We start from the raw sequence: 27552 nt of genomic DNA on the forward strand, positions 1-27552 counted from the left end.
GGCGGCAGCAGACTCCTCATGGGCTGTGGGTATGGGCGCTGGAGGGGCCCCCGCTGTGGCAGGCGGGATGGTTCCGCCCGGCCCTGGCCCTGTCTGAGCCGTGCTGCGCTGTCCCCAGCGCTGTGTGCCCCAGGACACCGGCTTCTCGTCGCGCTTCCTCAAAGTGCTCGTGCAGACCCTGCAGTGGCTAGACAGCCCCGCTGTGGAGGCCGGGCCTCTGCAGGCCCAGCTCAAGCTGTTTGCCGCCCAGTACTCGGCACGGCGCCGGATCAGCGATGGTGAGGCAGGGTCAATGGTGCCGGCGGGGGTCCTGGGCTCTTTGCCGTCGCGTGGCGGGGACCGGGGCCTTGTTCCCAGATGGGTCCCGGGTGGCGTCAGGGTGAGTGGGGCCCAGAGGTTTGGGGGTCGGGGCACTGGGAAGGCCCCCCAGGGGGGAGCGTACGTGTGGGAACCGAGGGGAGTCGCCTGCCCGGCACCCCTGGCAGGAGTCCCGTGGGTCACACAGCGCTCCCCTGCAGTGCGGAGCGGGTTCCTGCACCTGGCAGAGGCCCTGACGTTCCGCGGGGACCCGGAAGTGGTCAGCTCCACCATCCGCGCCATCGCAGCCACCCTCAAGTCTGGGGAGGGGTGTGACGTGGAGCCTGAGCTTATCAGCAAAGGTACTCGAGCCCCGGGCGCCCCAAAGACCCCGCCTCGCCGCCCCGCACACAGGTCCCTCTCCTGGGCGCCCCCAGAACAGGGCCCAGGGACGGGGCTCTCTGTCCTCGCGTCCGGTGGCGCCCCGAGCTGGAGTGACACAGGGGCCCTCTCTGCCCCACCCTCAGTCCTCCGGGGTCTGGTTGCCGTGAGGTCGCCTCACCTGGAGGAGCTGCTGGCCGCGATCTTCTCCGCTGCCTCCACCTTCCCGGCCTCGGGGCCCGTGTCCGTGGTGAGCTCACTGCTGCTGCAGGAGAAGGGGGAGCCCCCGGCCCTGGGGAAGCAGGACTCTGACGGCTGCAGGTGAGCCGGTGGGGCAGTGGCCGGCTGGGAGGGGGAGCGGGGGGCGGCCCTGGCCGGCCGCGTCTGAGCCCACCCCCCCTTCCCTGCAGCCTGGAGGCTGTGTGGCTGGGGCCCTGCTCGGGGCTCCTTGTCGACTGGCTGGAGGTGCTGGACCCCGAGGTGGTCAGCAGCTGCCCTGACCTGCAGCAGCGGCTGCTCTTCTCCCAGAGCAACAAGGTGGGCCTCGTGCGCGCACGGCGCCCTGGGCCCGCAGTCCGCCCCGCAGTCCGCCCGGCAGCCCGGGTGGGGTTGGCTCTCTCGGTTCCAGCAGATCCGAGGCCGGAGTCTCAATGGCCAGACAGGTCCCATGTTTCCTCTGAGTGGGTCGCCACAACTGGCCAGATCTGGCCACGGAGGCGGGCGGGGGGTGGGTGGGTTGGTCCTTTGTGGGCTCAGGTCCTCACAGGGCACGAGGCGGTAGGGGGAGTGGAGCTCAGCACCCCCTGACGAGGGGTGGGGTCCTCAGAGGGGTCGGAGCCCACATCAGGGCTCTGCGGGGGTGGTGGGGTCCCCTAGCTCATCTGGCCGTGGGGAAGGTGAGGAAACACTGACCAGATGGCCGGGGAGGGGCTGGGCATCCCCTGCCCGTGATCCCGCCGCGCGCTGGTGGGTCTGCGCTTCTGAGAGCGGCGGTCACGCTCCCGCGCCCCCCGCCTGCCCAGGTGTTCCCACACCCAGGGTTTTGCTCGCATGTCTCCTGGTCTCTGAGGAGTGGATTCGGTTCAGCCCGGGCTTAATCTGCGGAGTGACCGGCCGGGCTGGGTGGCTTCCCGGGCAGGAGCCTCAGATCTGCCTCGAAACGGACACCTTCCTCTGCTCTGTGCTGGCACACGTGGGCTGTCACCTGCTGACGCTACCCGGCAGAGCCGTCAGCCCGGCGGGGACCATCCCAGGTTTCCTCCCTCCCCAGGGCAAAGGCCATCCTGGCCCGCAGGTGCCGTCTTTCCGACCCTACCTCTTAGCCCTGCTCACGCACCAGTCCAACTGGTCCACACTGCACCAGTGTATCCACATCCTGCTGGGCAAGAACCGGGAGCAGAGGTGAGTCCCCCAGACCTCTGTCCCCCACCGGCAGGTCTGTTCCTGCCACAGGCAGCGTGGGCCTTGGGGTGCCATGTGGCAGCCGCCCTGCCCAGACTCCTCCAGGAGCCGAGTTCAGAGGGCAGTGTCGGGGGCCTTGGTGGGAGGGATCTGATCCAGCACCCTTCCCCCGGCGTCCTCAGGAACCGAGGCCCCCTTGCCTGGCCCGGTGTCCCTTCTCTGGGTGACCAGCAGGCAGACGGTCGGCTTCACTGTCCTCCGGTCGCGTGAATGGCTGGCGTCCGTGCTGTGCTGCGGGGGTGCCAGAGGCCCCTGTGCGTGGCTGCAAGCGTGGGGCGGGGCGGGACCGACCTTAGCTTTGCCACTGTGAGCTGCAGAGAGGTCAGGTGGGGCGGCCCGCGTCCCCTGACAGCTGACCTGGGCCCCACCCCCCGCCTCCCTCCGCCTGGAGACATGCCTGGTGCTCAGCCAGGTCGCCTCGCTTCCTCCAGGTTTGACCCCTCGGCCTCCCTGGACTTCCTCTGGGCCTGCATCCACATTCCTCGAATCTGGCAGGGCAGGGACCAGCGCACCCCTCAGGCAGGTTTTGGGGTGTCCCCTGCCCGCAGGGTGGGGTGGCGGGCGGACGTGGCGAGACGCGCCCGGGTCTGACTGGCGGTGCCCGGCTGCAGAAGCGGCGGGAGGAGTTGGTGCTGCGCGTCCAGGCCCCGGAGCTCATCGGCCTGGCAGAGCTGATCCTGGCGGAGGCAGAGACCAGGAGCCAGGACGGGGACAGCAGCGCCTGCAGCCTTCTCCAGGCCCGGCTGCCCCTGCTGCTCAGCTGCTGCCGCGGTGGTGATGAGGGCGTCAGGAAGGTGACGGCGCACCTGACGAGCTGCATCCAGCAGTGGGCTGACAGGTGAGGGCGCTGGACCCCGGGCTCCAGAGCCCCCGCCTGCCCCCTTGCCCTTGTGAGGGAGGCCGCGGCTCAGACGTGAGCACCGTGGGAGCGAGCCCAGGCCGCCAGTGGGGGTGGGGTAGGGCTGAGGGGCCTGGACGCCAGCTCTGCACGCAGTGGGGACAGCGGCTCCCCGGTCCCGTGGCCACCCCGAGTCTGGTCCCTGGTCTCTCGCAGCATGCTGGGCAGGCATTGCCGAGACCTGCTCGTGCACCTCTACCTGCAGCGGCCAGACCTCCGGGTGCCTGTGCCTGGCGTCCTGCTGCACAGCGAAGGGGCCGCCAGCAGCAGCGTCTGCAAGGTAAAGCCCTCCGGGGTCATCAGGGCCGCCTTTGTCCTTCACTTGGAGGTAGAAATGCCAACTTCTCAGATCTAAAGACAAAAAAGGCACCTGGTGAGTGTCGATGGCACGTCTGAGGGCAGAGCCTGCCCTGCCACCCTCGCTTGTCCGACCTCTCCAAGGGTCTGGAAACGATCTTTTCCTCCTCCAAGAAGTCCTCTGCGTGTGGAGCCGAGGAGAGTGGGTGTCCCCCCTCGTTCCCTGATAAGGGACCATTGACTACAATAGGCCGGGTGGTGCGTGTGTGACGGTGTTGCATGCGTCCCAGCACCCCCATCCCTTCCTGGCTGCCTGCCGTGGCGCCGGCCTTTGGCCCAGCGTGGGTCCTCCGTGCGCGGGTCTGCGTGGCATCTGCCTTCACCTCCCTTGGGTGATGGCGGGGGAAGGGGGGTCTGGTGGGCCCCCTGCCCGTGTTCCCTGGGCTGGACCCTGGAGTCGGATCTGCCGCCTGCCCTGCTTCTCGGGACGGGGAGGGAAGTTGATGTTTTTCCAGTTGTGCTTCCGTCCACTTTAGTGTGTTACTTGTTTTGCACACGTGAAATTATGCTATATCTGTAAGGTTGGTTTTTCTCGTCCAAGCTAACAGGGCTTTTATCCTGTTTGTGCGGAGAGGGTGACCTCACACATCACGTGCTGAGCTTGGCTGGGAGCTCTGGCCACGGCCTCTTGAGCCCCAAGAGCAGCAGAAGGCACTGGGGGAACAGGCGTCTCTGGGTCGCTGCACAGGTCCTTAGGGGCCACACCAGGGCCTTGGGGTCTGGGGGCCTTGGAGCAGGGGCCCGCACACTGCCCGGGGAGCCCCATCGTAGCCCCTGCGGCGGTGGGCGGCGGACTCGGCGGGGGGCGGACAGGTAGGGTGCGAGGGCTGCAGGCGTCCCCGGCTCTGACCACCCCCGTCCCTCCCAGCTGGACGGCCTCATTCACCGCTTCGTCACCCTCCTCGCGGACACCAGTGACTCCCGGGCGGCCGAGAACCGAGTGGCCGACGCCAACGTGGCCTGTCGGAAGCTGGCTGTGGCCCACCCCATCCTGTTGCTCAGGTACCGCCTGGCCTGTCCCACCTGCAGCCCGAGTGGGCACAGCTCGCTGTCAGGGTGCCCTCCCCGCCCCAGCCTGGAGCGGCTCCCACACCAGGCGTTGCTGTAAGGTGGGCTCTGCGACTAAGAGCGGGTGGACGGACACCGTGGTGGTGTCGCCACGGGCAGCCAGGGCCTCGGCTGCTTCCTGAGTCTCGGGGGTAGGGGCCTGGTGGACGCGGGAGAGGGTGGGTCAGGTGAGTGGCCCAGGACATCACGGTGGGGGTTAGCGGGCTCCGGGTGGTCTCCAAGTGCAAGTTGATGTCGGCCCTCGGAGCAGGGGGCGGGGAGGGGGGCCGGGGGAGACGGCCCAGGACCACCGAGCGCACACGTCGCCCCCAGGCACCTGCCCATGATCGCCGCCCTCCTGCACGGCCGCAGCCACCTCAACTTCCAGGAGTTCCGGCAGCAGAGCCACCTGACCTTCTTCCTGCACGTGCTGGGCATCCTGGAGCTGCTGCAGCCGCACGTGTTCCAGAGCGAGCACCAGGGGGCGCTGTGGGACTGCCTGCTCTCCTTTCTCCGCCTGCTGCTGGTGGGTGCCCCACCCACCCTCGGGGGCCCGGGCGTCCCCAGGGGTCGGGTGCCCGGTCCCCCTCCCTGTGCCTCTCTCAGCCGGTGCCCCTGCTCGCCCTGCCTGCTCCCTCCACCATTCTGAGCTCTCCCCGTTCAGCTCGTGCCCCTTCTGCTCCCATGACTCTGGCAGCCCCGGTCTTCCTGACCAGGACTGAGGGTCCGTCCCCTTGTCCACCTGAGGCGGCTGGGTGAGGGCACAGCCCTTGGCTGCATCAGGGGCACGGCCAGGTTTCTGCCTGTCTGATAGCTTCACCCGGGGAAGGCCCCCAGCTGCTCAGGTGCCTGGGGAGACCCCACGCTCCTCAGGGTTCATGAGGGACAAGGCCACTCCTGACCCTTAGGGACCTTAACATGCTGCCCGGCAGAGGGCGGCGTGTTGGCGGTGTCCAGGGCGTGCTGTGAGGCTCCAGGGGGAGCGACGCGGGCAAGACGGGATGCTTCAGGCCCTGGATGCTTCCCCCCTCGCGCTTCCCTTTGCAGAACTACAGGAAGTCCTCCCGCCACCTGGCCCCCTTCATCAGCAAGTTCGTGCAGTTCACCCACAAGTATATCACCTGCAATGCCCCGGCCGCCATCGCCTTCCTGCAGAAACACTCCGACACGCTCCAGTGAGTGTGCGCGTCTGGCACGGCTCCTCTCCGGCCAGGGTCCCGTCGTGGCGGTGCTCAGGGCTGGGAGCTCCCAAGGGGCGTGCTGGCGGGGATGGACACTGCCCATGGCGCCGGGGCCATTCTGAGCTGGCTTCCTCCTCCCTCGGCCCCCGGGGCACCTCCTGAGCCCCTGCCCACGGGGCCCTGCCTGCCTCCCACCTGTGGCATGGTCCTCACGGAGAACCTTGCTCCCCCAGTGACCTGTCCTTTGACAGCAGTGACCTGGTGATGCTCAAGTCACTCCTGGCGGGGCTGAGCCTTCCCAGCAGGGACGGCAGGGCTGACCGAGGCCTGGACGAAGAGGGCGAGGGTGAGTGGGGCTGGGGCTGCGGGCTGGACTGCCCTGGGCGTCCCTCGGGCATCGTTGGCCCTGGGTCCGTGACATGTGCGAAGCACCGAGTCGTGTTGTGGCCAGCGAGACCTACAGCACCTGCCCTCTGTGGGACCAACCAGGCCCCTCTGTTCTCTGTCCCCGTCCCCACCCTGGGGTCCCTACAGTGGGGCGACCCGGCACCTGCAGCATTGTGTCTAGCAGGCATGCGGTGGATTTGTGAATGGGCCGAGTGCCTGGGGGCCCAGGTCCGGTGCTGGCCCTTCACGGCCATTCTGCCCTGGTTTTGCCAAGTCGCTGGTGTTGAGTGTGACTCTTGGCCGTCCACGGACGCACCTAGCACAGTGCTCTGCACGCAGGTGCCTTTATTGAGCACCTGCTGTGTGCCAGGGGCAGCAGGGAAGGCCACGCAGTGTGGTGGGTGAGAGGCTTTAGAGAGAAGTGCCGCGTCTCCCAGGCAGCTCCCAGCAGGCTCGTCGTTTCAGCACATTTATTGAGCGCCCGTTGTGTACCAGGCACCGTGCTCAGCCCAGGGCAGGGGCCGCATCTTGGGGGTCTGGTGTGATTCCGGGCGCTGTTCAGCGAGGCTGCCCCTCGCTTACGCACATGGATCCCACGGCCTCGGTGTCGAGTGTGTCCGGGGCTCTCGGGCCCTCTGGACGGTGGCCTGGGGCGGGCCGTCCTCGTCTCCACCCGACAGCACTGGTCTCCTGTCTTGCAGACGAGAGCTCGGCTGGCCCCCTGCCTCTGGTCAGCATCTCCCTCTTCACCCCTCTGACCGCAGCTGAAGTGGCCCCCTATGTGAAGAGGCTTTCCCGGGGCCAGACGGTCGAGGGTAAGTTTGGGGGTTTGGCTCCCCCAGGCCCAGTTGGCCCCGCGGTGGGTGGTGGCCTCCCTTTCTGTCCCTGCAGCATCCTGGGTCCCACAGCGGCCCTTGGCCCTCCAGGCTTCTCCTGGGGGTGGGGGGGGCATCCAGAAGACAGCAGGGCCCCTGCCAGGTCCCGGGAGGGGCTGGGCTCTTTCCTCAGAGTGGGAATAGGGGTGGGTAGAGAGGGGGTTGGAGGGAGAAGCGGGGCTGGAGACTGGGGGCGGCTCCTCTGCTGGCCAATGGCGCTGGGGAGCCCCCTGGAGTCCCCGTAGATACCGAGGAAGAGGGGCCTGGCGGGGAGCTGGCCGACAGCCCCTGGTCCCCTACGGGGGAGCCGAGGGCCTGGGTGGCCACCTGCGGGGAGGGACAGAGCCATGTCTCTGCAGTGTGGCTTCGGGGCAGACATCCGGGGAGCGTGGAGCAGATGCAGATCCCTGGGCCCCTCAGAAACCTCTGAAAGCCTGGTCGACCAGCACCTCCGGTTTGGGGTCGCTGGCTCGGTAGTTGGGAAGGCAGCGGAACCCCCAGTGCTTTCTGTCCCAAGGTGCTGGGGGCCCCCTGGCCTGAGCAAGTACCAGGGATGCTATGGAAGCTCCAGGAGGCACCGGCGCTGATGTTATGAGCAGCCGTGCTACACCTGTAGAACCAGGTCCCTCCACCAGAGCCTGTGCTGAGGCCGGGCCAGGGTCCCTGCCCGGCAGGTGTGCTGGGGGGCAGCGGGCTCTGGCCCCAGGACTCCACCACTCCTGCCTCTGGGCTGTGTGGGGGACAGGTTCGCCCCCGAGCCCAGCAGCTGCAGCCCGGCCCTCAACAACACGCTTTCTACCCATTTTAGACCTGCTGGAGGTTCTGAGCGACGTGGACGAGATGTCCCGGCGGAGACCCGAGATCCTGGGCTTCTTCTCGGTGCGGGAGCGGCCATGTGCCCAGAGGAACTGGGACACGTGTCAGAGGCTGGGGCGGGAGGGCAAAGGCACGCTGGGCCCCGAACAGGGACGCCGCCCCCACCCTCCTTCCTGCTGGGCACCCAGCTCAGCCCGCAGCGGCTGGGCTTTGGGGGCGGGTGCCATGTCTGAGTGCGGCCCTGCCCCGGGTGCTCAGTCCCGCCCAGAACTGAGGCGGCGCTCCTCCGCTCTGCGCTGGGCCTCCTATGTGCTTCACGGGTCCCGAGGTCCCAGGGCCCAGCGACGGGGGTGTTGAGGGGGCTGGAGGCTTCGGGAGCGGGGTCCCCTGGGCGGCAGGGTGGCCCTGCTGACGCCGCCGCCCCCGCAGACCAGCCTGCAGCGGTTGATGAGCTCAGCCGAGGAGTCCTGCCGCGGCCTGGCCTTCAGCCTGGCCCTGCGCTCCATCCAGAGCAACCCCAGGTGAGCCGGCGTCGCCCGCCACCACGGCCGCCCGGTGCCCTGGGCCAGGCCTCCCACTCCTCCCGTCCGGTGGGGCCCGGCGCGGGGCTCTGGGAGGCGTCGGGGCCTCGGCCGTCTTGGCACGGGGGGAGGTGCCAACCTGCGCACGTGGCTCTTCCAGCATCGCAGCCGACTTCCTGCCCACGTTCATGTACTGCCTGGGCAGCCGGGACTTCGAAGTAGCGCAGACGGCCCTCCGGAACCTGCCGGAGTACACCCTCCTTTGCCACGGTGAGTCTGCCCCGACCCCACCCACCCAGGCCCTGGCGCCCCCGGAGGCCTCGGTGCCCGGGGCCGGGCTCTCGGGGAAAGGCCAGAGGCTCCACTTCTGAGAGCTGCCTGGTGACCTGGCCGCCGCGGCCAGGATGTCAGGGCAGTGCAGCCTGACGGGGTCTTCGTCTGTCCCCAGAGCACGCAGCTGTGCTGCTGCACCGGGCCTTCCTGGTGGGCATGTATGGCCAGATGGACACCAGCGCCCAGATCTCCGAGGCCCTGAGGATCCTGCACATGGAGGCTGTGATGTGAGCCGGGCCGCAGCCCGACTGCACGCCTGGTCCACTGGTGGTCTCCTCCGGGAGCACCAAGACAGGCAGGGCCAGTACTCAGAGCCCACGCCCAGCCGCCCCGGCCAGCAGTGTGGGCGCCGTCTGCCCCGGAAGCTGTCCCGCCTGAGGAGTGACGGGGGCACAGCCCAGCTGGGAGGGGATGCTGACATCCTAGTGAGTCGAGGCGAGAGGCTGGGTTCAAATGAAACGTTTTGAACTCCGCGATGCTGCTGCCTGTGTGGTTTGCCTCCTTGGAGACCCCGGGAGTGAGTGGGACCTGGGAGCTTGGAGCCCTGCCCCCAGGGCCCGGCCAGCCTGCCTGCACCTGGGCAGGCACGTGGCGGTGTCCATCTGGAGACAGGAGGGCGCCCGCCTGCTGGGCACAGTCTCGGCCTTTCCTCCCTGCCCTCCACCCAGCTCCCCACTTTCAGGCAGCTTCGGGGTTGGGGGAGAGCTGACAGTGCCCGGGTGCCCCCTGCCCCTGAGTTCTCTGCCCACGGGCTCGGCCTCGTCAACTCCCGGAGGGAGCGGGGCTCGCCGGGGGTCGGCAGAGCAGTCTTCTCTCCCACCCCAGAAAGGACCTCAGCACCCCGAGACCCTCAGCTTCAGGCATCGCTCCAGGAAGCCCCCCGCGTGCTGGCCGCGGGGTGAGGACTGGCTCAGTGCAGCCACTGAGGGGCGCATCCCCCGCGGAGCTGCGGTGCTGGGGCAGGGGACGGGCGGGGCTCTGCCCCAGAACTTGGCCTGGCGACTCTGAGGGCAGGGGGCAGTGCTCCCTCCAGTGAGGGCCCCGGGGTCCCCCCAGGCGGCACTGGTTACTCCAGGCCAGTGTCCTCGTCTCTGGGGGCAATGCCATCCCAACCCCATCCAGGCTGGACGCAGATGGCATCCCGCCTCTCCCTCCCATTGCTCCCGTTGGCGCCCAGCGCTTGGCAGAGCCCCAGTCTCCCCGATGGCCCCCGGGTTCCGGTGCGCGCCCCCCCTCCCCCCCGCAGGGTCCCCGTCTACCTGGCTCCTCAGCTGGGGCCACCAGGGGGCGCTGAGGCTAAAGACAGACCCAGGCTCTTCAGTCCCACCTGCTTGGGGCTGGACAGACCCTTGTGGGGTGGAGGGTGGTCACTGCTTCCATGCCCACCAGGGGCAGGGCTGTGCCCCTAGCCCCACAGGCCCCTGGTCGGCCCCGGCCTTGCCAGCCTCCCTGCTCCCCTGAGCCCCTGACGGGTCGGCCACCATGCCGCTGCCCGCGCGACAGCCCTTCAGTACCCAGATCCTGCCGGTTCCGTGGTGGAGCCCCAGGCCCTCCTATCCTGCCTGGCTTGTTTCTTGGCCCCCGTCGTGTGGCTCCTGCTCAGGGGCACGTGGAACTGGCCTTTGGCAGCTCCTGCCCCACTGCAGTCCCTGCAGAGAGGGACATGGAGCCGAAGGGCCCCCTCCTGCCTCCTGCCCTGGGTGCACTACCAGGAAGTGTCATGCCACTCGTAGGATGCCACGGCCCTGCCCATCTGGGCTTGGGTGACAGCTGTTGGGACACCCGCATGCCCCAAAGTGCCACTGCCTCACCCAGAGCTAGGGGAGCACAGGCCCCCTGGGGTTTGGGAGGATGGGGGCTGGGGCAGTTCACCTGTGACACTGGGCTGTGTGAGGGCCCAGCAGGCAGAGAGGCAGGCTCTGGGAGAGCCCTTGGACCACCTTCCTGCCCAGTCCCACCCATGTCAGGGCCGAGGCTTGGGGGAGCCTGGGGGTGGGCCGCGGCCTGGCTCTGGGGGAGCGGGGATGCCAACCACCCTCCACCTTCACCTTTCTGCGGGCAAAGGCAGACATCCTGGCAGGGGTGCGGGCGGGTGGCTGGTGCACGGGCGGTACCCACGGAACCCGCACTTGCCAGCCTGGGCGCTGCAGCATTGCCAGGCAGGTGGGGGGGCGCAGCGGGACCCTTGGGGACGGCCCGTGGGAATGGGCGGTGGTGCGTGGAGGGCGCGGGTAGAGCGGGCGTGCAGGGCAGCGCTCCTTGGATGGTCCCCGTTGCCGTGAACACCATCCAGCCGGCTCCGTCTTACACAGGTGCGCCCAGCCCAGGGCCTCGGGGAGAAGGGGCCCAGGGGGCCCAGTGGATGGCGGGCAGGGGCGTGGGTGTGCATGTGTGTGGGGTGAGTGTGGGCTTGTGGAGGCCGGGTGAGCCCCCTCGGGGTCAAGGCCACCTGACCTGCTCCTGTCTACACAGCGTGAGTGGGGAGCTGGAGTGCCAGCTCCCTGTGTGGGCCTGAACCCGGAGCCTGTGCCCCGCAGAGCGCAGTGGGGCTTGGCTGCTGAGCGGGGAGGCCCAAGGTACAGGAGCACAGCCAGGTAGAACCTTCTGGATCCCAACTCTTCTGCCTCAGCTCAGCACCCAGCCACGTCCACTGCAAAGCCCAAGCTTGCCACATTCTCTCCTGCCACAGGGCCTTTGCACGGGGCCTTTGCTCTCCCCCCTCACTGCCCCCTGTGCCAGCTCCCACTCCATCGGCTCTCAGCTCCTGTGGCACCTCCTCCAGGAAGGCTTCTGGCACCCAGGGTCAGGTGCCTTCTCCCCGCAGGCGCTGTGTGTTCTGTTTGTCGCTCTATGCCACGCTGGGTGGTGGGGGGTCTGGCTGGGTGGTTGGAGTTGTCAATCCAGCCAGGGTCTGCCTGGCCTGGGGTGTGCAGAGCAGGCGAGGGAGGAAGTGAAGTCCAGTCTCCAAGAGCCCAAAGCCCCAGACCTGGCGGGAGCCGGGGTGGGGTCGGGCGTGGGGGGCCGGGGCGAAGATGTGAGGTCAGCCCGTGTGTCCCACCCCGGCCCCCAGCCCCAGGCTCTCCGCAGGGGCTGCTCTCGCCTGGCTTACAGCCTGCGAGGCCTGGGAAGTTGACCCGTCCAAGGTCAGGTTGGGGAAGGGGCTCCCTGAGTGTCAGGAAGGAGGAGAGGTGGAGGGGGCGGGGCGGAGCCCACCTAGGCTCCTGTCCTGGCACGTGACCCTGGCAGCTGAGCTCCCCTCTCTGGGCCTCAGCCTCCCTCTTGTTAAGAGGGACTGCGCTCACCCACTGACAAGAAAACGAGGCGTCCCGCCTGGACCCCACAGTCCCCTTTGCTCTGGGGGAGGGGAGGCCCCCCAGGGAGGATCAAAGGGCACCCCATCAACCAGCTTCAGCAGGTGAGGAAGGGTGGGACCAGGTGTGGCGTTGCCATGGTGATGAGCTCGCCTGTTTCCTTCACATTCAGTCCTGGGAAGGGGTGAACCCTGACCTTCAAACAGGCCAGACAGCCAGCAGCTGGGCAGAGGGCCAGAGAGGTGTGGGCAGCTGGGGCCCCAGGGCCCCCAGGTCTCCCCATGAGGGTTCCCAGCACCAGGGCCCCCACGTTCGCCCTGGGAGGGCTGGCTTATGGCCCCAATTCACAGATGAAGGCAGTAAGGCCCAGTTAGTTGTCCAAGGTCACATGGGGTAGAACTGCCCAGGGGTCCTGAACCAGGACCCTCCCCTCTCCCCTGTTTCCTCCCTCAGAGCCACTTAAAACTCTGACCCAGGCCGCGGTGGGGTTACTTCGGGTGTCTTGGCAGGGAGGGGTGTGGCTTGAGGGCTCTCCCAGGGCCTGCCCGCCCCATCCCTCCCTGGGGAAGGAGGACAGGCGGACAGAACTGGAGTCCAGGTCTCACCCTGGAGCCCTCTCCCCAGTCCAGGCCCAGGCGGGGCCCCCAGGGGGACCAGAGGTCAGACCCCACAAGGCTCGTGCCTGGGGGAGTTGGGAAGGGCTATTTCAAGAAGGTGGAGTATCGAGGAGCTGGAGGGTGAGCAGCAGTTTTCCAGGTGAGGACTCAGCTTGTCAGCTTACGTCGGGGCCCAGAGCTCTCATCACGTGTGGGTGGTGAGCCCACAGCCCCGGTCTCCTGTCTGTGCCCTCTGGGTATAAAGTGTGGCCTGGGGGCTCAGCGGCCGTTTGTCCAGTGAGCGGTCACAGGCCACGTGCAGGGAGAGGAGTGGGATGGGGCGGGACTTCCAGCCGCAGAGCCCAGGGCGCCCCTGACCCCTGTGATGGAGGGAGCAGCTGCTGACTGCCACCTGCTTGGCACACCTGGGCCAGGCTCCTGGGCGCCTCTCGAGACGCTGGGTCCCAAAGACCCCTTGGACCCCTTCATCCCGGGTCCACATCACAGACGGCACTCCAGGCGCCCACAGGCCAGAGCGTGAGCCAGGAGAGCCTTTGGGATGGCAAAGCACATGGCGGCAGGAGCTGGGGGGCTACCAGGTCAGAGGCCAGAGTGCAGGTCCCCCCGCCCCAGGCCACCCACCCTGGGTCCCCCCACTCCGGGCGCCCTCACCCCGAGTCTCTGTGTTCCATCCCTGGAGGCTGCCAGTCCCGCTCCTTTCAAGGCCAGGGACAGCCTTGACCGACCTCTCACCCCCGGACCTGGGGCGGGTAACTCTGGAGGCACCCCAGGGCTCTGAGGCCAGCTCAGTGCTCCCTGACTGTGGCCTTGGGCAAACCACTCGCCTCTGCTTCCATATCTGTAAAAGGGGTGTGAAAATAACGCCTGAGCCTCAGGGGACCGTGAGCACGGAGGAAGTGCTCAGTGAAGGGTGCCTGTCATGTGACCTGCTTTATGAACAGAGAGGTGCTGTGATCTGGCCAAGGACACACAGCTACTGGAGGCAGGGCCAGGCTTCCTTCCGCCCTGGTCCTGCTCCCTGGCGCCCCTGCCAGCCCCTGCGCGCTGCTAATGGGACAGGAGGGCCAGGCCCCATTACAAAGGGTTCCTATAACTGGCGTGAGAAGGATTAATAATGTATTTGTAACACATCGTCATGGTAGCCAAAAATGATCTATAAATGTGCAGTAAATGTTTTATAATGTTTTTGTAACCCGTTATAAATGATAAATGGCAGACTATAGATGCCGGATCAAATATTTATAACGCATTGTGTGCAGCGTTGGGCTGCTACAGTTCGGGAAAGCCATTAATAATAAAGTGGATGGAAATGTAAAAGTTACCGACATGCCCAGCAAAGCCATTTATAATGAAATGTAAAATTTGGCTGTTGGAAGCAACCCACGAGCCCCAGCCGAAGCACCGGCCAGGTTCCCCCGGAGCCCGGGGAAGGAGTGGGTTGTGAATTATTTGTGAGGTGTTCGGACTAGAACGTATACCATCCATAGCACGCCGTATAAATATGCACAAGGCGGCATGCATTATTCATTGGGCCTAATTAATTAATGGGTGGCCCCTTAAAATGGGGTGTCGCAGCTTCCAGCTCCCTCCTGCCTGCGGTGCGGGCGTTCACAGCCGCCTGCGTGAGCCGTTGGCTGACCCAACCATGGCCTTGGGAACTGGGGAATGAGGGGACACCCCTTGTATGCTCTGCTGTGAAGCCAGCGTGACCCCCCAAGGTGGTTCCGCTGCAGGCGGCAAGGGGCTGGCATCCCTCTGGGGGGCTCTGCTTACCACCCTCCAGCATTCGTCTCTCACAACCACAGTGGCCATGAAAATTAATTGTTTTTCATGGATGGAGCTTGAGGAAAGCCAAACCTAGATAGCACTATTTACCTTTTTCACTTACTTATTAAAGGTGAGGTGCTCAGGGTGCGATGGTGACGTGAATGATATCCTTAACCAGTCTAGACCAATCAATGGAAAGACAGGCGGCATCGATCACAATTACCTGGCTAGGTAACACTGTTACTGCGGCAGGGAGCCGCATTTCCACAGCTCAGCCTGGTGCTACTGGGGATGAGGGCCCCCACCTTGCTGTGAAGGCTCAGAGAAGTGAGGGTGACAGGGCGAAGCTGCTGAGCGAGGCTGCCAACCCGGACCTGCCCGCTGGAGTCCAAGCATGTCTTTTGCACAAGCCAGGGCTCCCGGTTCTGTTCTGTGTGGCACTCGTTTCCCGAGACACCCCTGCAGCAGAGGTTCCGTGGGCAAGTCAGTTTGGGAACCCCTGTGTAGCGTGGCCTCTCCCTTGGGAGTCACGGTGCACGGCAGGGCATGAAGGCTCTGAGAAGTCCTGCGGGAAGGGCCGCATGGGTGGATGCCTCCCCACTTCTTTCTCTCGCCCCCCACTGCCTCTCCTGGTTTCCCTGCTCTGCCTTGAAGGCTCAGGGCACCGCCAGGTCTGCTGTGTTTGGACAGGCGCCTCCGATTATGTTCCAGCTCAGGCCATCAGCCTTGGTCAGATCTGTTACTTGGGGTTCAATCTACCAGTTAAAGGGTCTACAGACCCCACCACTCCAAGGTGTCGTGCCCATTCCCACCACCAAGAACCATCCTAGGGGCCCAGTAGGCGGTGCATCCTCCGGGAGCTGGCTTTTTGGATGCAAATTAGTGCTGCCCTGGTCCAGATCCTCCCTGGGTCCCCAGCAATGTCCTTGCCAGCCTTCCTCCCGGGGAGGGGCCCCCATCATCACCGAGGGGTCTGAACACGTGCTGGAAAGCAGGACCGGGGGAAATTGAGACCACCTGGCCTGGAAGCTCTGACCCAGACAAGGGCAGCCGCCCGGGCAGGGCAGTGGCCCGGGCTGACCCGGGTTCCTCGGGCCCTCCACCGTGCCGGGTCCTAGGTCCCAGCTCTGCCTGGCTGATCCACTGGTCTCCTCTCTCCTCAGAACCTAATTTTTTGAGCTGCAGAATGGGTAGGGTCAACCCACTTTTAAAGAGTGGCTTTAAGCATTAAGTGAGAAAATGGGTGTGAAAATGCTAGAAGCCCTCCTGACCCTTTCTCCAGCCGCACCCCACCTCCTGCCCAGTTCCTCCATTCCTCGGATACTCCTGCTGCAGGGCCTCTGCCTGGGACACTCTTCCCTTTCCCCTGTGACAAGCCAATTCCCATTTACCCTTCAGGTCTCAGTTCTCATGTGCCCTCCCCGGGGAAGCCATCTCCGGCCTCTGGACCAAGACAAGGGCCCCTTCTTCACCATCTAATGGCATTGTGTGTCCCTTGGAGCACTGTCACAGGGGCAATTTTGCGTTTATCTGTGTATGTGTATCAGTCAGGGTAAGAATGCTAGCTGCTGTAACAAACAGGTCCCAAAGTTCCAGCAACTGGACCCAGCCTGCATTTCTCACTCACCCAGAGGCCAATCTGGATGTCCCCGGTCAGTGATGACCTTCTGCCTGACCCTGCAGTGTCCAAGCTCGTCCACCTGTGGCCCCATCATCTAGTAGGTCCTTTGCCTCCGGCCAGCAGACCGGGGAAGATTTAGAGTGTGAGGTGCATCCATCACCTCCATTGGCCAGAACTCAGCCACAACAGCCCCACTGACCTGCAAGGGAGGCTGGAAACATCGGACCAGGCATAAGGAAATGGCAAGTGCTGAGGTCCTGGGGCGGTCGTAGGAGGGGAGATGGGAGAGGTAACAATGGCCCATGCTGAGGACAGTGCTTTCCTTGTGAGGAGGAGGGGCTGGAGAAGTGGCAGGGGCAAGTTCTGGCTCCCGTGGTCATCAAAGATTTTGTGTTGAGAATAGACTGCAGGTGGCAAGCCAGAGGCAGAGCCATGGTTAGAAGATTCCTGTAGAAACCCAGGCTCACAGCAGCTGGTGGCTGTGGAGGTGGTGGCAGTGGTCAGCTTCCTGCAGGATGGGATGTGGGCAGTGAGAGGACAGGGGCCAAGGAGCTTGCCCAGGCTTGTGGCCCCAGCAGCTGGCAGGACGTCATGGGCCGGCTGTGGGTGGGGCTGGTGGGAGGTCTGGGAGGACCAGGAGTGGCTGAGTGCAGGAGGCAAGAGGGGTGGAGGTTCTGAGGCCAGCAGGGCAGGGCAGGCCAGGGAGCAGCTGGAGATGTGATAAGGGGCCCGGACGACTTCATTCAGAGCGCTGCAGAGGCCAAGCAAGGAAGGGCTTGTCCAACTGGCTCTCTAGAAAGATCCCTTGGCTGCTGGGGAGGGGTGGACTCTGGTGGTCAGGGGGCAGGAGGGAGCCGAGGGAGACTGGCCAGTGGCCAGGAGCAAGATGTTGGTGGCCGCAGTGGGGAGAAGTGGGCAGGCTGGGGGTGTCCTGGATCGGGGGGCCCTGGAGAGGAGCAGGGCCAGCAGAAGATGTGCTATGTGTGAGGTGGTGATGGGGACACCACCACGAATGCCGCCTCCCAAGTCACTGTCCCCAGAGGTGGCCACGTGGTGGCCAGTGGGGGCAAGCGTGCAGCTTAAACTCCTCAGAATCAGAGCTCTGGCCACCTCGTCCTCTTCACTCTGAGCCCCCCGCCCTGTCTGCCTCTCGTCCAGCCCTGTGACCACCGACCCCCCCCCCTTCTTGACCTTGGCCTTACCCGACCTCACCCGCTTTTCCAGTTCTCCTAAATGCTGCCCTGGGGGTCAGGAAAACCCACTTGGCTCCTGGTTCTGGGACTAGCCACCAGTCCAACTGAACTGACAGGACATTGCCCTTTGTCCTCTAGCTGGGAAACCCCAGCAGGTCAGGGCAGCATCCACAGCCAGTGACAGTCCCAGGTCACAGCGGCTCCCTGTCTAGCACCTGCTTGCCCCCTGTGACAGGGAGCTCGCCACCACAGGGTCCAGCTGCAGGAAAGAGCTGCCTCTGGACTGGAAGACTGTCTCCGCTCCTGCAAGTGGGCACAGAAGCCACCCTGTCCCCCTGCCAGGCCTATCTCAGGAAAACGCCTTCCCTCCTGCCAGGCCCTGTCTGGACAAGCCCTGGGCCTGCGGCCGGGTGGGCAGGGTCACTTCACTTGTCTGGTGTCAGTGTTTCTGGCTGTCTGTCCCCATGCCCACAGACAGGTTTCCCTGAGAATGTGGAGGGGAGCAGCCCAATAACTGAGGTCCCCACAAGAGGTACTTTTCTGTAATGACTTGGGTCACAGATGCTCAAAGTGGAAAACTGGGAAACAGATCAGGACACCAAGAACCCCCGAGGGGTCTCAGGCCCAAGGAGCAGCCCGTGCGCACAGGCCGCAGGCGGGGAGGCTCCTGGAGGGAGTTGCCCCACCCGCAGGACCACCTCGGGCACCATGCCCCTTCCCCAGCCTCCGCCGCCTCTTCCGTGAATCCGGGAGATTCACATGCCCGCCGGCAAGAGAGGGCGGATGGGAAAGTCCTTTCAAAGCCCAGAAATGCGACGGGCGTTCCTGCTGCGCTCCGGGCGGGGGTGGGGGCCGCGCTGCACCTCGGGCAGATCTCAGTTTCCCCGTCTGTAAAGTGGCCTTGACCGCACTGCTCCAGGAGGGTGGGGTGGCGGAGGCTTTGAAAAGAAAGACAGTCTCGAAGCCTCCCGCGGACCCCTGGGAGGGAGGGAGGCGAGTGGCGGGCGGGGCCTTGGGCGTGGTCTATAGGGGGCGGGGCCTTGTGGTGGCCTGGTGGGGCCTGGGCCAGCCCTGGCTCGGGAGCGGGGCCTTTCCGGGGCGGAGCCTGGCCAGGAGGAGTGGGACCTGATGGGGCGGGGCCTTGCGTGGCGGGGGCGTGGCAGGGAGGAGCGGCGCCTGGAGGGCGGGGCCTTGTGGTGGCGGAGGCGCGGCCTTGCCGGGGGCAGGGGCTGGCGGGCTGACTCCCGCCGCGCTCACGCCCGCTCGTAGTCCTCCCGGCGCTCTGGGGCGGGCTGCTCGTCTGCCCCGGGCTCGGGCCGGGCCGCAGCCCCCGGGAGCGCTTTCGGAGCCTCGGCGCCGGCCGGGCGGACGCCGCTGCCCTCATGGCGGCCATCACAGCCCTGCAGCAGTGGTGCCGGCAGCAGTGCGAGGGCTACCGGGACGTGAGCATCACCAACATGACCACGTCGTTCCGCGACGGCCTGGCCTTCTGCGCCATCCTGCACCGCCACCGGCCCGACCTCATGTGAGTGCGCCCGCTCCCCGCGCGCCGGCCTCCGGCGGGGAAACTGAGGCCAGGCTGCTCGGACGGGAGGCGGGGCAATGGGCCGCGGTCAGAACTCCCGGCCCGGGGCCTGGTGGGACGCTCCGGGGCCGAGCGGAGCCGGACCCTGCAGGCACGCCCGCCCCGTGGCCCCTGCAGGGTCTCAGTTTGCCCGGCCACCAAGTGGAGCTGGGCCGGAGCCAGGACGTCCGGCCGCCCCCGCTGGCTTAGTCAGTCCATGACTCAGGCCAGCGTCCTGGGCTCCGGCCACAGCCAGCCCTCCCCGTCGGTCTCCCTGGGAAAGGGCCAGCATATTCTGGGCCCTCTGAGATCCCCACTGTCCTGGGACCTACCTACCAGATCAGGGGCTGGGGGGCACTCGGGTCTTACTGTGTGGTACTTACTGGCCGTCCCCCAGCCTGTTCCGGCACCTTTAGGAATGCAGCCCAGGGTCACTGTGGGGGAGGGGCCAATGCAGAGCAGGAAGCTTGAGACACCCACCCCCCAGGTCCCCTTGGCCGGGCCTCCTTACCCTAGGGTGATGGGGCATCAGATGGGAGCTTTGGGAGGTGGGGAGGGGAGGGGGCTAGGTCGTCTCCCCCCAGGAGGGTCTAGGGGTCGAGGCTGGGAGGTTGGCCCTGCCTTGTTGCCAGATCTTGTCCCCGCCCTGGACCCGCTCCGTCTGTTATTCACTCAGCAGACGCTCTTTGGCTGGGACTGGGACCCGGCTTGCTGGGGCAGCTCTGTGCTGTGAGGCCCTGGCCCCCCTGCCTCGTGAGAATTCACAATGAGTAAAGCTGCCAGGGAGGGTGCCTGGGCTGGGCGGATGGACGCTCAGGAAGGGTGTCCTTGGAAGACGCCTCCTGGAAAAAGCATGCTGTTTGTTCAATGTTAAAAGTGTTCTGCTGAGAAGCCATGGCTGGAACCAGGGGCAGGTGGAGCGTGTTTGCCAGGGAGGGCTCTGGCTGGGAGCAGCCAGAGGCAGCACCTTCTCAATGCTGCCCTTGGGCCTCTTGCTGTACAGACGGGGAAACTGAGGCCCAGAGAGGAGACAGCCTTGTTCAGGACACAGAGCATGTCAGGCAGAACCAGGGCTGGCACATGGGGCTCCTCCCCTGCACCCAGATGTCCGCTGTACCCCCAGGGATTGTCCCCAAGCACCGCCCTCTATGCGGAAGCTAGTCTTAAGAAAGAGGCCTGCAGGGTTTTCCTCCTCCCGCCTGGGATTGTGAAATGCATCTGTGGAGCCACGTGGGGAGCCCTCTCTGCTCCCTGCCTCGGATTTGCCTTAGCTGCCCTCAGAGCCAGATATCGGGGCAGCATGCGCTTACCCTCTGAACACCCGAAGCTGAGCTTTGATTGTGGGGGGCCGGGGCGCGTGGCCATGGAGACTGGGAGACTGGGAGACGGACTGGCAGTGGAGCCTGGGGCAGGCAGGGTCCCCGGGAGGCTGGCTGGTGGCTGACCCCAGGCAGCCCGCACCGGGTCAGCAGGAGAAGTCTGCCGTTGGCGGGAAGGAGGGTGCCGCCCTCTGCCAGGCCAGCAACCTCAGGACGCCGCGCGGGTGTAAATGGAGATTTGGGGCCTTTCCGAGCCCCGGGAGCTTCCATCTGTTCCCAGCTGTGCTGGGGTTAGAGGCCTGTGTGTGTGTGTGTGTGTGTGTGTGTGTGTGTGTGTGTGTGCACCTGTCCCAGCACGCACTGCCCGCGGGTGATGACAGGCGTGCACATGTGGGTGTGTCCACGTGTTGGCACAAGCTGGTGTCTTACAGCAGTTCACATAACCATTATTGAGCGCCTGCTGTATGCGCAGCACTGTGGCCTTGGCCCCTGCCTCGGGGAGGGACGCTTTGGGAACAGAGACAGACAGCAAACAGATAAAGGAACGGAAGCTCAGGCAGCTCCAGAGGGTGGGGAAGGCTGGGCAGGGAGGAGGCGGCCGCACCCTCGCACTCGGCGGTGAGTTATCGCACTCACTGCTGGCTTGGTCATTGGTCACCTGCCCCCACTGGACTTTCGGCTCCAGAGGGTGGGGACGTCTGTCTGCTTTGTTCACTGCTGTGTCCCCGGTGCCTGGACGACGTCTGGCACGTGACAAGCGCTCGGAGGTCTGTGGATGAGGGAGGTCCGCTTGGGGCCCAGCAAGTATGGCCCTTGCTGCCAGGTGAGGGCTCTGCAGGTGCCTGGGAGCAGCAGGCAAGGGGAGGAGGAGGCCACGGGGGCGGAGATGGAGGCACGTGGCCACAGTCAGGGAAGGCCACCAGAGGCTGGGAGGGACAAGGAACACAGTCTGCCCCTGAGCTTCCACAGGGAGCTTGGCCCTGCTCACACCTTGATGTCAGACTTCTGGTCTCCAGGCTGGGAGGGACAGAATAAATGTCTGTTATTCCAAGGCGCCCAGTTTGCGGAGAACCAGTCAGGCTCCCATACGTGGCGGGGCCCAGAAGGGGCTCCACAGATACTGGCTGATCGAATCCCGTGCGTGTGGGCCCATGTGTGTCACGGGCCTGTGTCTATGCCTTAGATACCCCTCCGCCACCTCTGGTCCCGGCGATGCCTCTGGGCAAGTTGGTGGCTGGGGGAGGGGTGGTCGCACCCGAGAAGCCCTGAGCCACCCCACCGGCCCCCAGTGCTGCGTGAGGGGGAGGAAACACGCAGGAACCTCGTGGGGTGGCCGTGCTCCCGGGGGAGCCCCCGAGCTCAGACCCGGTGACACTCACCCCCACCCCCCCCATCCTGTGAAGACCCTCCAGCAGCAGGAAAGTGGACATCCTGTCTCCCTGTCTCCTAGCTTCGCCACCAGGAAGTCCTTCCCTTTCTCTGCTCCTGTGAGCCTGTTTCCTCCTGGCCCCCAGTGGAGGGGAGCGGCCGTGAAAGGAGGAGCTGGGCGCTGAGCCCGCCGGGTGGGAGCTCCAGCTGCCTGGCTGTCCTCCTGCTGGCTCTGTCCACCGGGATCTGCGAGTTTACCTGCGCCCTGCAGTGGTCGCCCCCCCTGCCCCACACCACCAGGGACATGGACAGGTGTGCGGGTTTCAGGCTCACCCAGGGATCCGCCCGGCCCATCCCCGCCCCTGGCCGGCCCGCCAGGCCCACCCCAGAGCTGTAGGTGCCCACCCCAGAGCTGTAGGTGCCCACCCCAGAGCTGTAGGTGCCCACCCCATAGCTGTAGGTTTCTCAGATGGGCCTGGAGGTGCTCGCCCGCCCGCAGGGTCTGTTTCCCCAGTGACACCACATCTGCCTGAGCAGCCCAGCAGCCAGGTGAGAGCAGGAACTGCTCAAAACAAACACAGCCTTCCTGCTCCCGGCAGTAAACCTGTGGAGCTGGAGTGTTCCTTCCCCTCTAGCCAGACCAGGAGGGACTGAAGCTCCAGGAGGCCGGGAGGGCGGGAGGAGGGTGGGCAGGCCAGACGCCAGGGCCAGGGCCGCAGCCCTTCCCAGAGGCAGGGGCTGGGCTTCCTTCTCCAGGGAGGGGTGCTGGAGCCCGGCCCTCTGTGGGAGCCGCGGAGGGGTCGGGGCTTAGGAAGTGGGTTCTGTGTAAACTCACTGGGCCTCCCCCACTCCTCAGTCCCGTGGGGGGTGACCTGACCTTTCCTTGCAGCTCTGGGGCCCCCGCCAGGCTGGGCCACAAGTTGGGGGTGGCTCCCTGGCTGCTCTTGGAGACGCACCCGTCGTGGGGTGTCAGGAGACTCACCCCCAGAGGCCCGCACCCAGAAGCTGCTTTCTGGGCCAGAGCAGAGGGGGCTGGGCCCCGGGTACAGGCTGGCCTCCCCCCGACGCTGGCTTCGTGGTCAGCAGGAAGCCACCTGGGGACAGAGGCCTCTGTTCTTGGCCTGAGGGCCTGTGGCTGCGAAGGGGCTCGGGCCCAGCACCCCCATGACTACCCCTTAGGCCACTGCAGCAGCCCCAGGCTGACCCCTCCTGGATGGGCCCTGGGGTCGGGGTCGGGGTCTGCGCCAGCCTGAGGAAGGCCTACAGCAGGGGGGACCTTTCCTCCCCGCCTCGCCTCGGGCACCTCCTCCGTCCACTCCTCCCTGGCTCTGTCCTCCCTCTCCCCTGGCCTCTTGCAGGGTGTCTGCCTTGGTGTCTCTGTCCCTGAGCCCCGCCTCCTCCCCCCGCCCCCGCACATCTGCCCTTTGGGCTCTCCTGTCTCATCTCTGGGCACTTTGGTACCCATGTCTCCCTCCATCTGTATTTCAGCCTCTCTGTCTGTCTGTCTCTCACCTTCTCTGCTCCCCTTCCTGGTGGGATTAACTCCAGATGTGCTGGGGATGCCTGGAAAAGAGGCTGGGCTTCTGTCATCTCCCCCCGCACCCCACTCCGCCCCCAGTCCCAGCACTCACCCCCATGTAGTTGCATTTAGTTCCAGGAAATAAACAGCGTGAGGTCAGCTCTCCAGGAATTTGGAAGGGGGTACACATTCCCAAGAGCCCCCGAGGCGTTGGGGGCAGGAGGAGGTCAGCAGCCCTGGTCAGCTGTGGCCTGCGGGAAGCAGGCCGGGAGGGGCCGTGCGTGCCTCGGGCTCTCTCAGCCAGGCCCGGCGCCGGCCAGGGCAGGGCGCACAGACCCAGTGAGCTCATTCATTAGGCTGGTGCCGAAAAAGTAAACAAATGCCCCCGAAGGCCCACCGCTCAGCAACCCCTGGACAAACTACCTCATCGGCAGCATTCACAGAGTGCCAGCTGTGTGCCTGGCCCCAGGCAGGTACCTTGGGGTCGGAGCAGAGCACACCTGATGTTTATTTATTTATTTTTATTTTTGGCCACACCAAGCGGCTTGTGGGATCTTAGTTCCCCGACCAGGGATCGAACCCGTGCCCCCTGCAGTGGAAGCACGGAGTTTTAACCACTGGACCACCAGGGAATTCCAAGAATATCCCTGATTTTAAATACAGGAGTTCACCTGAAAAAATGATCTATCTGGGGCAGGTGCCCTGGGTCCCCGCCCGCCGGTGCGCAGGTTCTCGGATGAAGGTGCTGACGCAGTTTGATCCCGCAAGGCCTTAAACGCAAGCCGGCCACCTCCCTGAGGTCAGCCTGAGGTGTCAGCCCGCGAGGCCTGCTGATCACGGTCCTGCAAATGGGCAGCTGAGACGACAGAAGGAGTCTTCCACCCGTTCCGTCCAGGAGCCCAGGGCGGGTGTCAGCAGGGCTGCTTCCTTCTGGGGCCTCCGCCCTGGGTGTGCAGACGCTGTCTGCTCCCCAGGCCTCTGCCTCGTCCTCTCTCTCTGCACATCTCTGCGTCCAAATTTCCCCTGTGTGTGAGGACACCAGTCATTTTGGATTAGGGCCCACTTTAACTTGATTCTGTAAAGTCCCTGTTTCCAAATAAGGTCACGTCCTGAGGTTGTGGGGGTTAGGACTCCATCGGGCCTCTTTTGGGGGACACTTCAGCCCATCCCACCGGGGGGTCGCCTGCTGGCGGAAACCTGGTCCTGTGGACTTCCTGACGGGGACGGGCGGGCCCCTCCTTGGCGCTCTCAGAAGGGATTTGCGAGGCAGCTCTGACCCCTCGCCCGTCTCTGCTGGCCTCAGAGCTCTGGCCCGCAGCTCTCAGGGACCAAGTTGATGCTGACGGAACCCCCTGCCGAGGGGACGTGAGCTCAGGCCTCGGGAAATGGGCAGGGCCGCTCTGGGCACAGGGAGCAGTGAGCCAAGGCCCCGGGGCGCGCGGAGGGAGCTCAGGCTGGGAGGGGCGTGGTAGTCCTGGGACTGGCCAGGGTAGTCCGGCCCAGCCATGGCGCCTTGCGGGTCCTGGGAGGCAGCTTGGCTTTGGTGCTGAGGGTGGTGTTCCTTGAACTTGAGTGGAAGGGCAGTTCTGCACCCTCTGGCCATCGTGCCTTTGACCCTGCTCAGGGGGGCTGGCACTGCGTCGTGGGTGCCCCAATTTACGCTGAGCCCTGAGACCCTCACTCTGGGTCTGCAGGCGGAGAGGGCGCTGGGGGCAGCTGGCTGCCCCAGATTGCTAGACGGAGCCCTTGCGGCCCCCTGGGGGACCGAGGCCAACGCGGGGGGCAGAGGGCTTCCTTCTCCTTCTTGTTTGGAGACAAAACAGACCTTGTTATCCTGCCCTCCAGCGCCAGGCATCTTGCTGAGGACACGGCCGTTTCGGTCAGTGACCCTGGGCAGGTCTGGAGAAGAGATTGAGCTTTCAAAGGGGTGGTGGGGGGAGGGAGGGAGAGGCGCTCCTGAGACCCCAGTCGCTGAGGATAGAGGGGCCTGCACGGCTGAGAGCCCCCGGGGCGGCGGACGGAGCCCAGCCACTCCACGTGCCCATGGCCGTCCCTGGATGTCGGGCTGTCACGCCCACCCGCCCACTCTTCCGGTCATTTGTCCCCCGCAGACGGGTCTGTCCGCTGTCCTGTCCCGGGCACAAAGCACCCTCTGTTCTCCTGGGGTGGTCTCACATCTGGAACACGTTACCTGGGAGGTGGTCCAGGCGGAAACTGGGAGGTTTCCCAAAGAGCCGGGCAGGTTGATGGACAGCAGCTGGAGGCCGATGGGGCCCCTGAGGCGGGAGGTGGGCAAACCGCAGCCCCTGTCCTCCTCCCACCCCCAATGTGTGGCCAAGGGGCAGCCGCTGCCCCAGCCTCAGTTTGCTCATCTGTGTAATAGGCCTCCTGGGGGTGTCGCAGGGTCAGGGAGGTGGGGTCAGTGCACGGTCAGGGCTGGGAGCCAGGCCATCCTAGGCCAGGTGGCCGCAAGGTCTCCCCTCCCCCTTCTGCCTGCCACCTGCCCGGCCTTGAGCCAGCGCCCTCGAATTCACCATGAGAAGCTGTGGTCACCCTCTTAAGACGGGGACCTTGAGGCCTCAAGAGAAGAGGGGGCCCGCCTGGGTCAGACAGCACGGCCGGGATGAGTTGGGATGCGGCCCCCCTGCCCCGCCCCCAGCTCTCTCCTGTGCCACGAGGCTTCCGGAACAAGCCAGTTGACCCCAAAGCGGCAAGGCTGCCACCCAGCATATGAACAGACAGATCTGTATTTAACCGCCCACCCGATAGGCGTTGGGCCGCGTAGCCGAACGTCCCGCGCTGGGCCGGCCGCCTGCTGGGGTCTGGCTGTGTTTTCCGGTCAGAGCGTCCTCCCGGGTGTGCTGTGCGGGGCGTGTGTGTGGAGTGCCGGGACCGGCCTGGAGCTGGCGCTGGGCTTCTCCTCCTTTCGGAACGATCGCTGTGCTCCTGGCCTCTCCGGGGAGGCCTACCATTCTGGCCGGGCCTGGGGCCCCTGCACCCCTATGGTCAAGTGTGTGTGGGAGGCACCGGGGGCTCTAATATTCTCAGCCTTGAGGGTCTGCCCCCTCGGGAGGACGGCTGGGCACCTGGTGGGCACGTTCGACCCCCAAACGCCGTTGGGGTCCAGGTCTCGGGAGGTGCTGGACGGCATCCCCGGGCCCAGAGCAGGGCCAGAACCTGAGGCCTGGTGCCCAGCCCTACCCTCCTCTTGGTCGTTGTGTGACCTCGTACCTTCACTGCTCCACCCCTGGCCTCGGTTTCCCCCTTTGGGCAAGATGACCTCTGAGGCCCTTGTGGCCCCTCCCTTCTTGGACCCTGACCTACTTTGAACACCTGTATTTAAATTTTCCAGAAACTTCGATGCCCTCAGGAAGGAAAACATTTACGAGAACAACAAACTGGTGAGTGCCTTCTCAGCCCGGTTTGCGCCGTCCCCAGCCCGTGTCCCAGGGACCCGAGTGGGCACAACCTCCCCTGGGGTAGCCATGGAGTCACTGCTGCCCACAGGGGGGCAGGGGGAGGCCGGGCACTCGCCGCTGGGCTCTACAGCCTGTCCCGAGCTGGGCAATCCCAGCTCCCCAGAACAGCCCCAGATCTCGTAGCCAGGCCTCCTGGTCCCTCTTTTTCTCGGTGGGGAGGGGAGAGGAGGGCCGGACCCTCCTTCCCACCCAAGGCAGAGCAGGCTCAGAGGTGGCTCTGCGGCAGGGCCCCCGGGTGGGTCCTGGGATGGACCCGCTCTCAGGCTGGCTGGGTTCAAGTCCTAGCCGGCCTCAGCTTCCCTGCTGCAAAATGAGCTCCATGACCCCACGGGGCTGATGCCCAGAAACTTGGCCCGTGTTCTCTGCGCTTCCGTTGTGGTCCCTGCTGGGGTGCAGCCGTGAGCAGGATGCCCACCCCCGTCAGGTCTGCGAGTCTGGGGGCAGCATCCGCCGCGCTGGCGAGTGGAAGTTAAATTTAACTCAACTGAGATGAAATAAAATGACACATTCGCGTTTCAGGCACTCGCTAGCCACGCGTGGATGGCTCCGAGTAGGATGTGTCCACCGTGACAGGGTCGTCGGACCACGCTGAGCACGGCTAGCGTGTGGGCAGGAACGGGAGCCGCAGGGAAGAGGTGGGGTGGGGGCGTGGTGAGGGGCAGGGACTCTGGGTGAAGACAAGGAGAGGGGGCTGCAGGGGTGAAGCCTCTGGGGCTGGAGGGCACCAAGCTTGTGGGTGCGGCAGGAGCAGAGGGGCGGGTGGCTGGGGTGGAGGCTGGGACAGAGGGTGGATGGGCGGCGGGGAGGCTGGGACAGAGAGAGGAGGCTGGGGTGTGGGGGGACTTGGCTTCTCTGAAGGCTGCTGTGCTATAGGAGCGCTCCGGTTCCACGGGCTCTGTGCAGAGAGCAGGGTGGGGTTAGGGGGCCGGCGCTGGCGGCCGGAGTGGCCAGCTTCTGGGTATATTGGGTTGGCCGAAAAGTTCGTTCAGGTTTTACTATAAGATCCTACAGAAAAACCCAAACGAACTTTTTGGCCAAGTCGATATTTTGAAGGAGTCAGAGGCAATAGGAGGGCTTTGATCCTAGTGTGGTGGGGTGGTCACTGCTGGGGCCTGCGGGTCTGGGAGCCCAGGGGCCTCGTCTTAGAGGCACAAAGATTGAGGTGGGGGTTGTGGTAGTTTAGGGGAGGGCTAGAGTGTGAAGGCAGGAGCCCTGCTGGGCTGGCAGGGCAGGGGAGGGG

The 27552-nt window shown here is 65.4% G+C and overlaps 2 protein-coding genes across 7 annotated transcripts in view; both read left to right on the forward strand.

The window, feature by feature from the left end:
- INTS1 (integrator complex subunit 1) overlaps positions 1–9024 on the forward strand; it is a 28567-nt gene extending 19543 nt beyond the window's left edge. Inside the window, exons 31-47 of the mRNA XM_029221439.1 lie at positions 119–278; positions 519–659; positions 825–999; positions 1089–1215; positions 1949–2079; positions 2571–2658; positions 2751–2977; positions 3194–3317; positions 4263–4396; positions 4775–4967; positions 5489–5616; positions 5856–5968; positions 6711–6824; positions 7693–7763; positions 8130–8221; positions 8382–8491; positions 8670–9024. Coding sequence (XP_029077272.1) covers positions 119–278; positions 519–659; positions 825–999; positions 1089–1215; positions 1949–2079; positions 2571–2658; positions 2751–2977; positions 3194–3317; positions 4263–4396; positions 4775–4967; positions 5489–5616; positions 5856–5968; positions 6711–6824; positions 7693–7763; positions 8130–8221; positions 8382–8491; positions 8670–8785 — 2244 coding nt within the window. The 3' untranslated portion in view covers positions 8786–9024. The remainder of the gene's footprint in view (positions 1–118; positions 279–518; positions 660–824; positions 1000–1088; positions 1216–1948; positions 2080–2570; positions 2659–2750; positions 2978–3193; positions 3318–4262; positions 4397–4774; positions 4968–5488; positions 5617–5855; positions 5969–6710; positions 6825–7692; positions 7764–8129; positions 8222–8381; positions 8492–8669) is intronic.
- A 9276-nt stretch (positions 9025–18300) lies between these two features.
- Positions 18301–27552, forward strand: part of MICALL2 (MICAL like 2) — a 22561-nt gene continuing 13309 nt past the window's right edge. For 4 of the 6 annotated variants that reach the window (XR_003793182.1, XR_003793183.1, XR_003793184.1 and 1 more), the window contains exons 1-2: positions 18301–18588; positions 26186–26234. Coding sequence is in view for 3 of the 6 variants with exons in the window: in XM_029220784.1 (XP_029076617.1) it covers positions 18446–18588; positions 26186–26234 (192 nt within the window). In the remaining 3 variants the exon portion in view is untranslated. The remainder of the gene's footprint in view (positions 18589–26185; positions 26235–27552) is intronic. The other 2 variants (XM_029220783.1, XM_029220786.1) reach the window with 2 other exon arrangements.

This window comes from Monodon monoceros, unplaced genomic scaffold (assembly GCF_005190385.1).
Source record: "Monodon monoceros isolate NGI ecotype Baffin Bay Population unplaced genomic scaffold, NGI_Narwhal_1 Super_Scaffold_13, whole genome shotgun sequence".
NCBI classification, from domain to species: Eukaryota; Metazoa; Chordata; class Mammalia; order Artiodactyla; family Monodontidae; genus Monodon; species Monodon monoceros.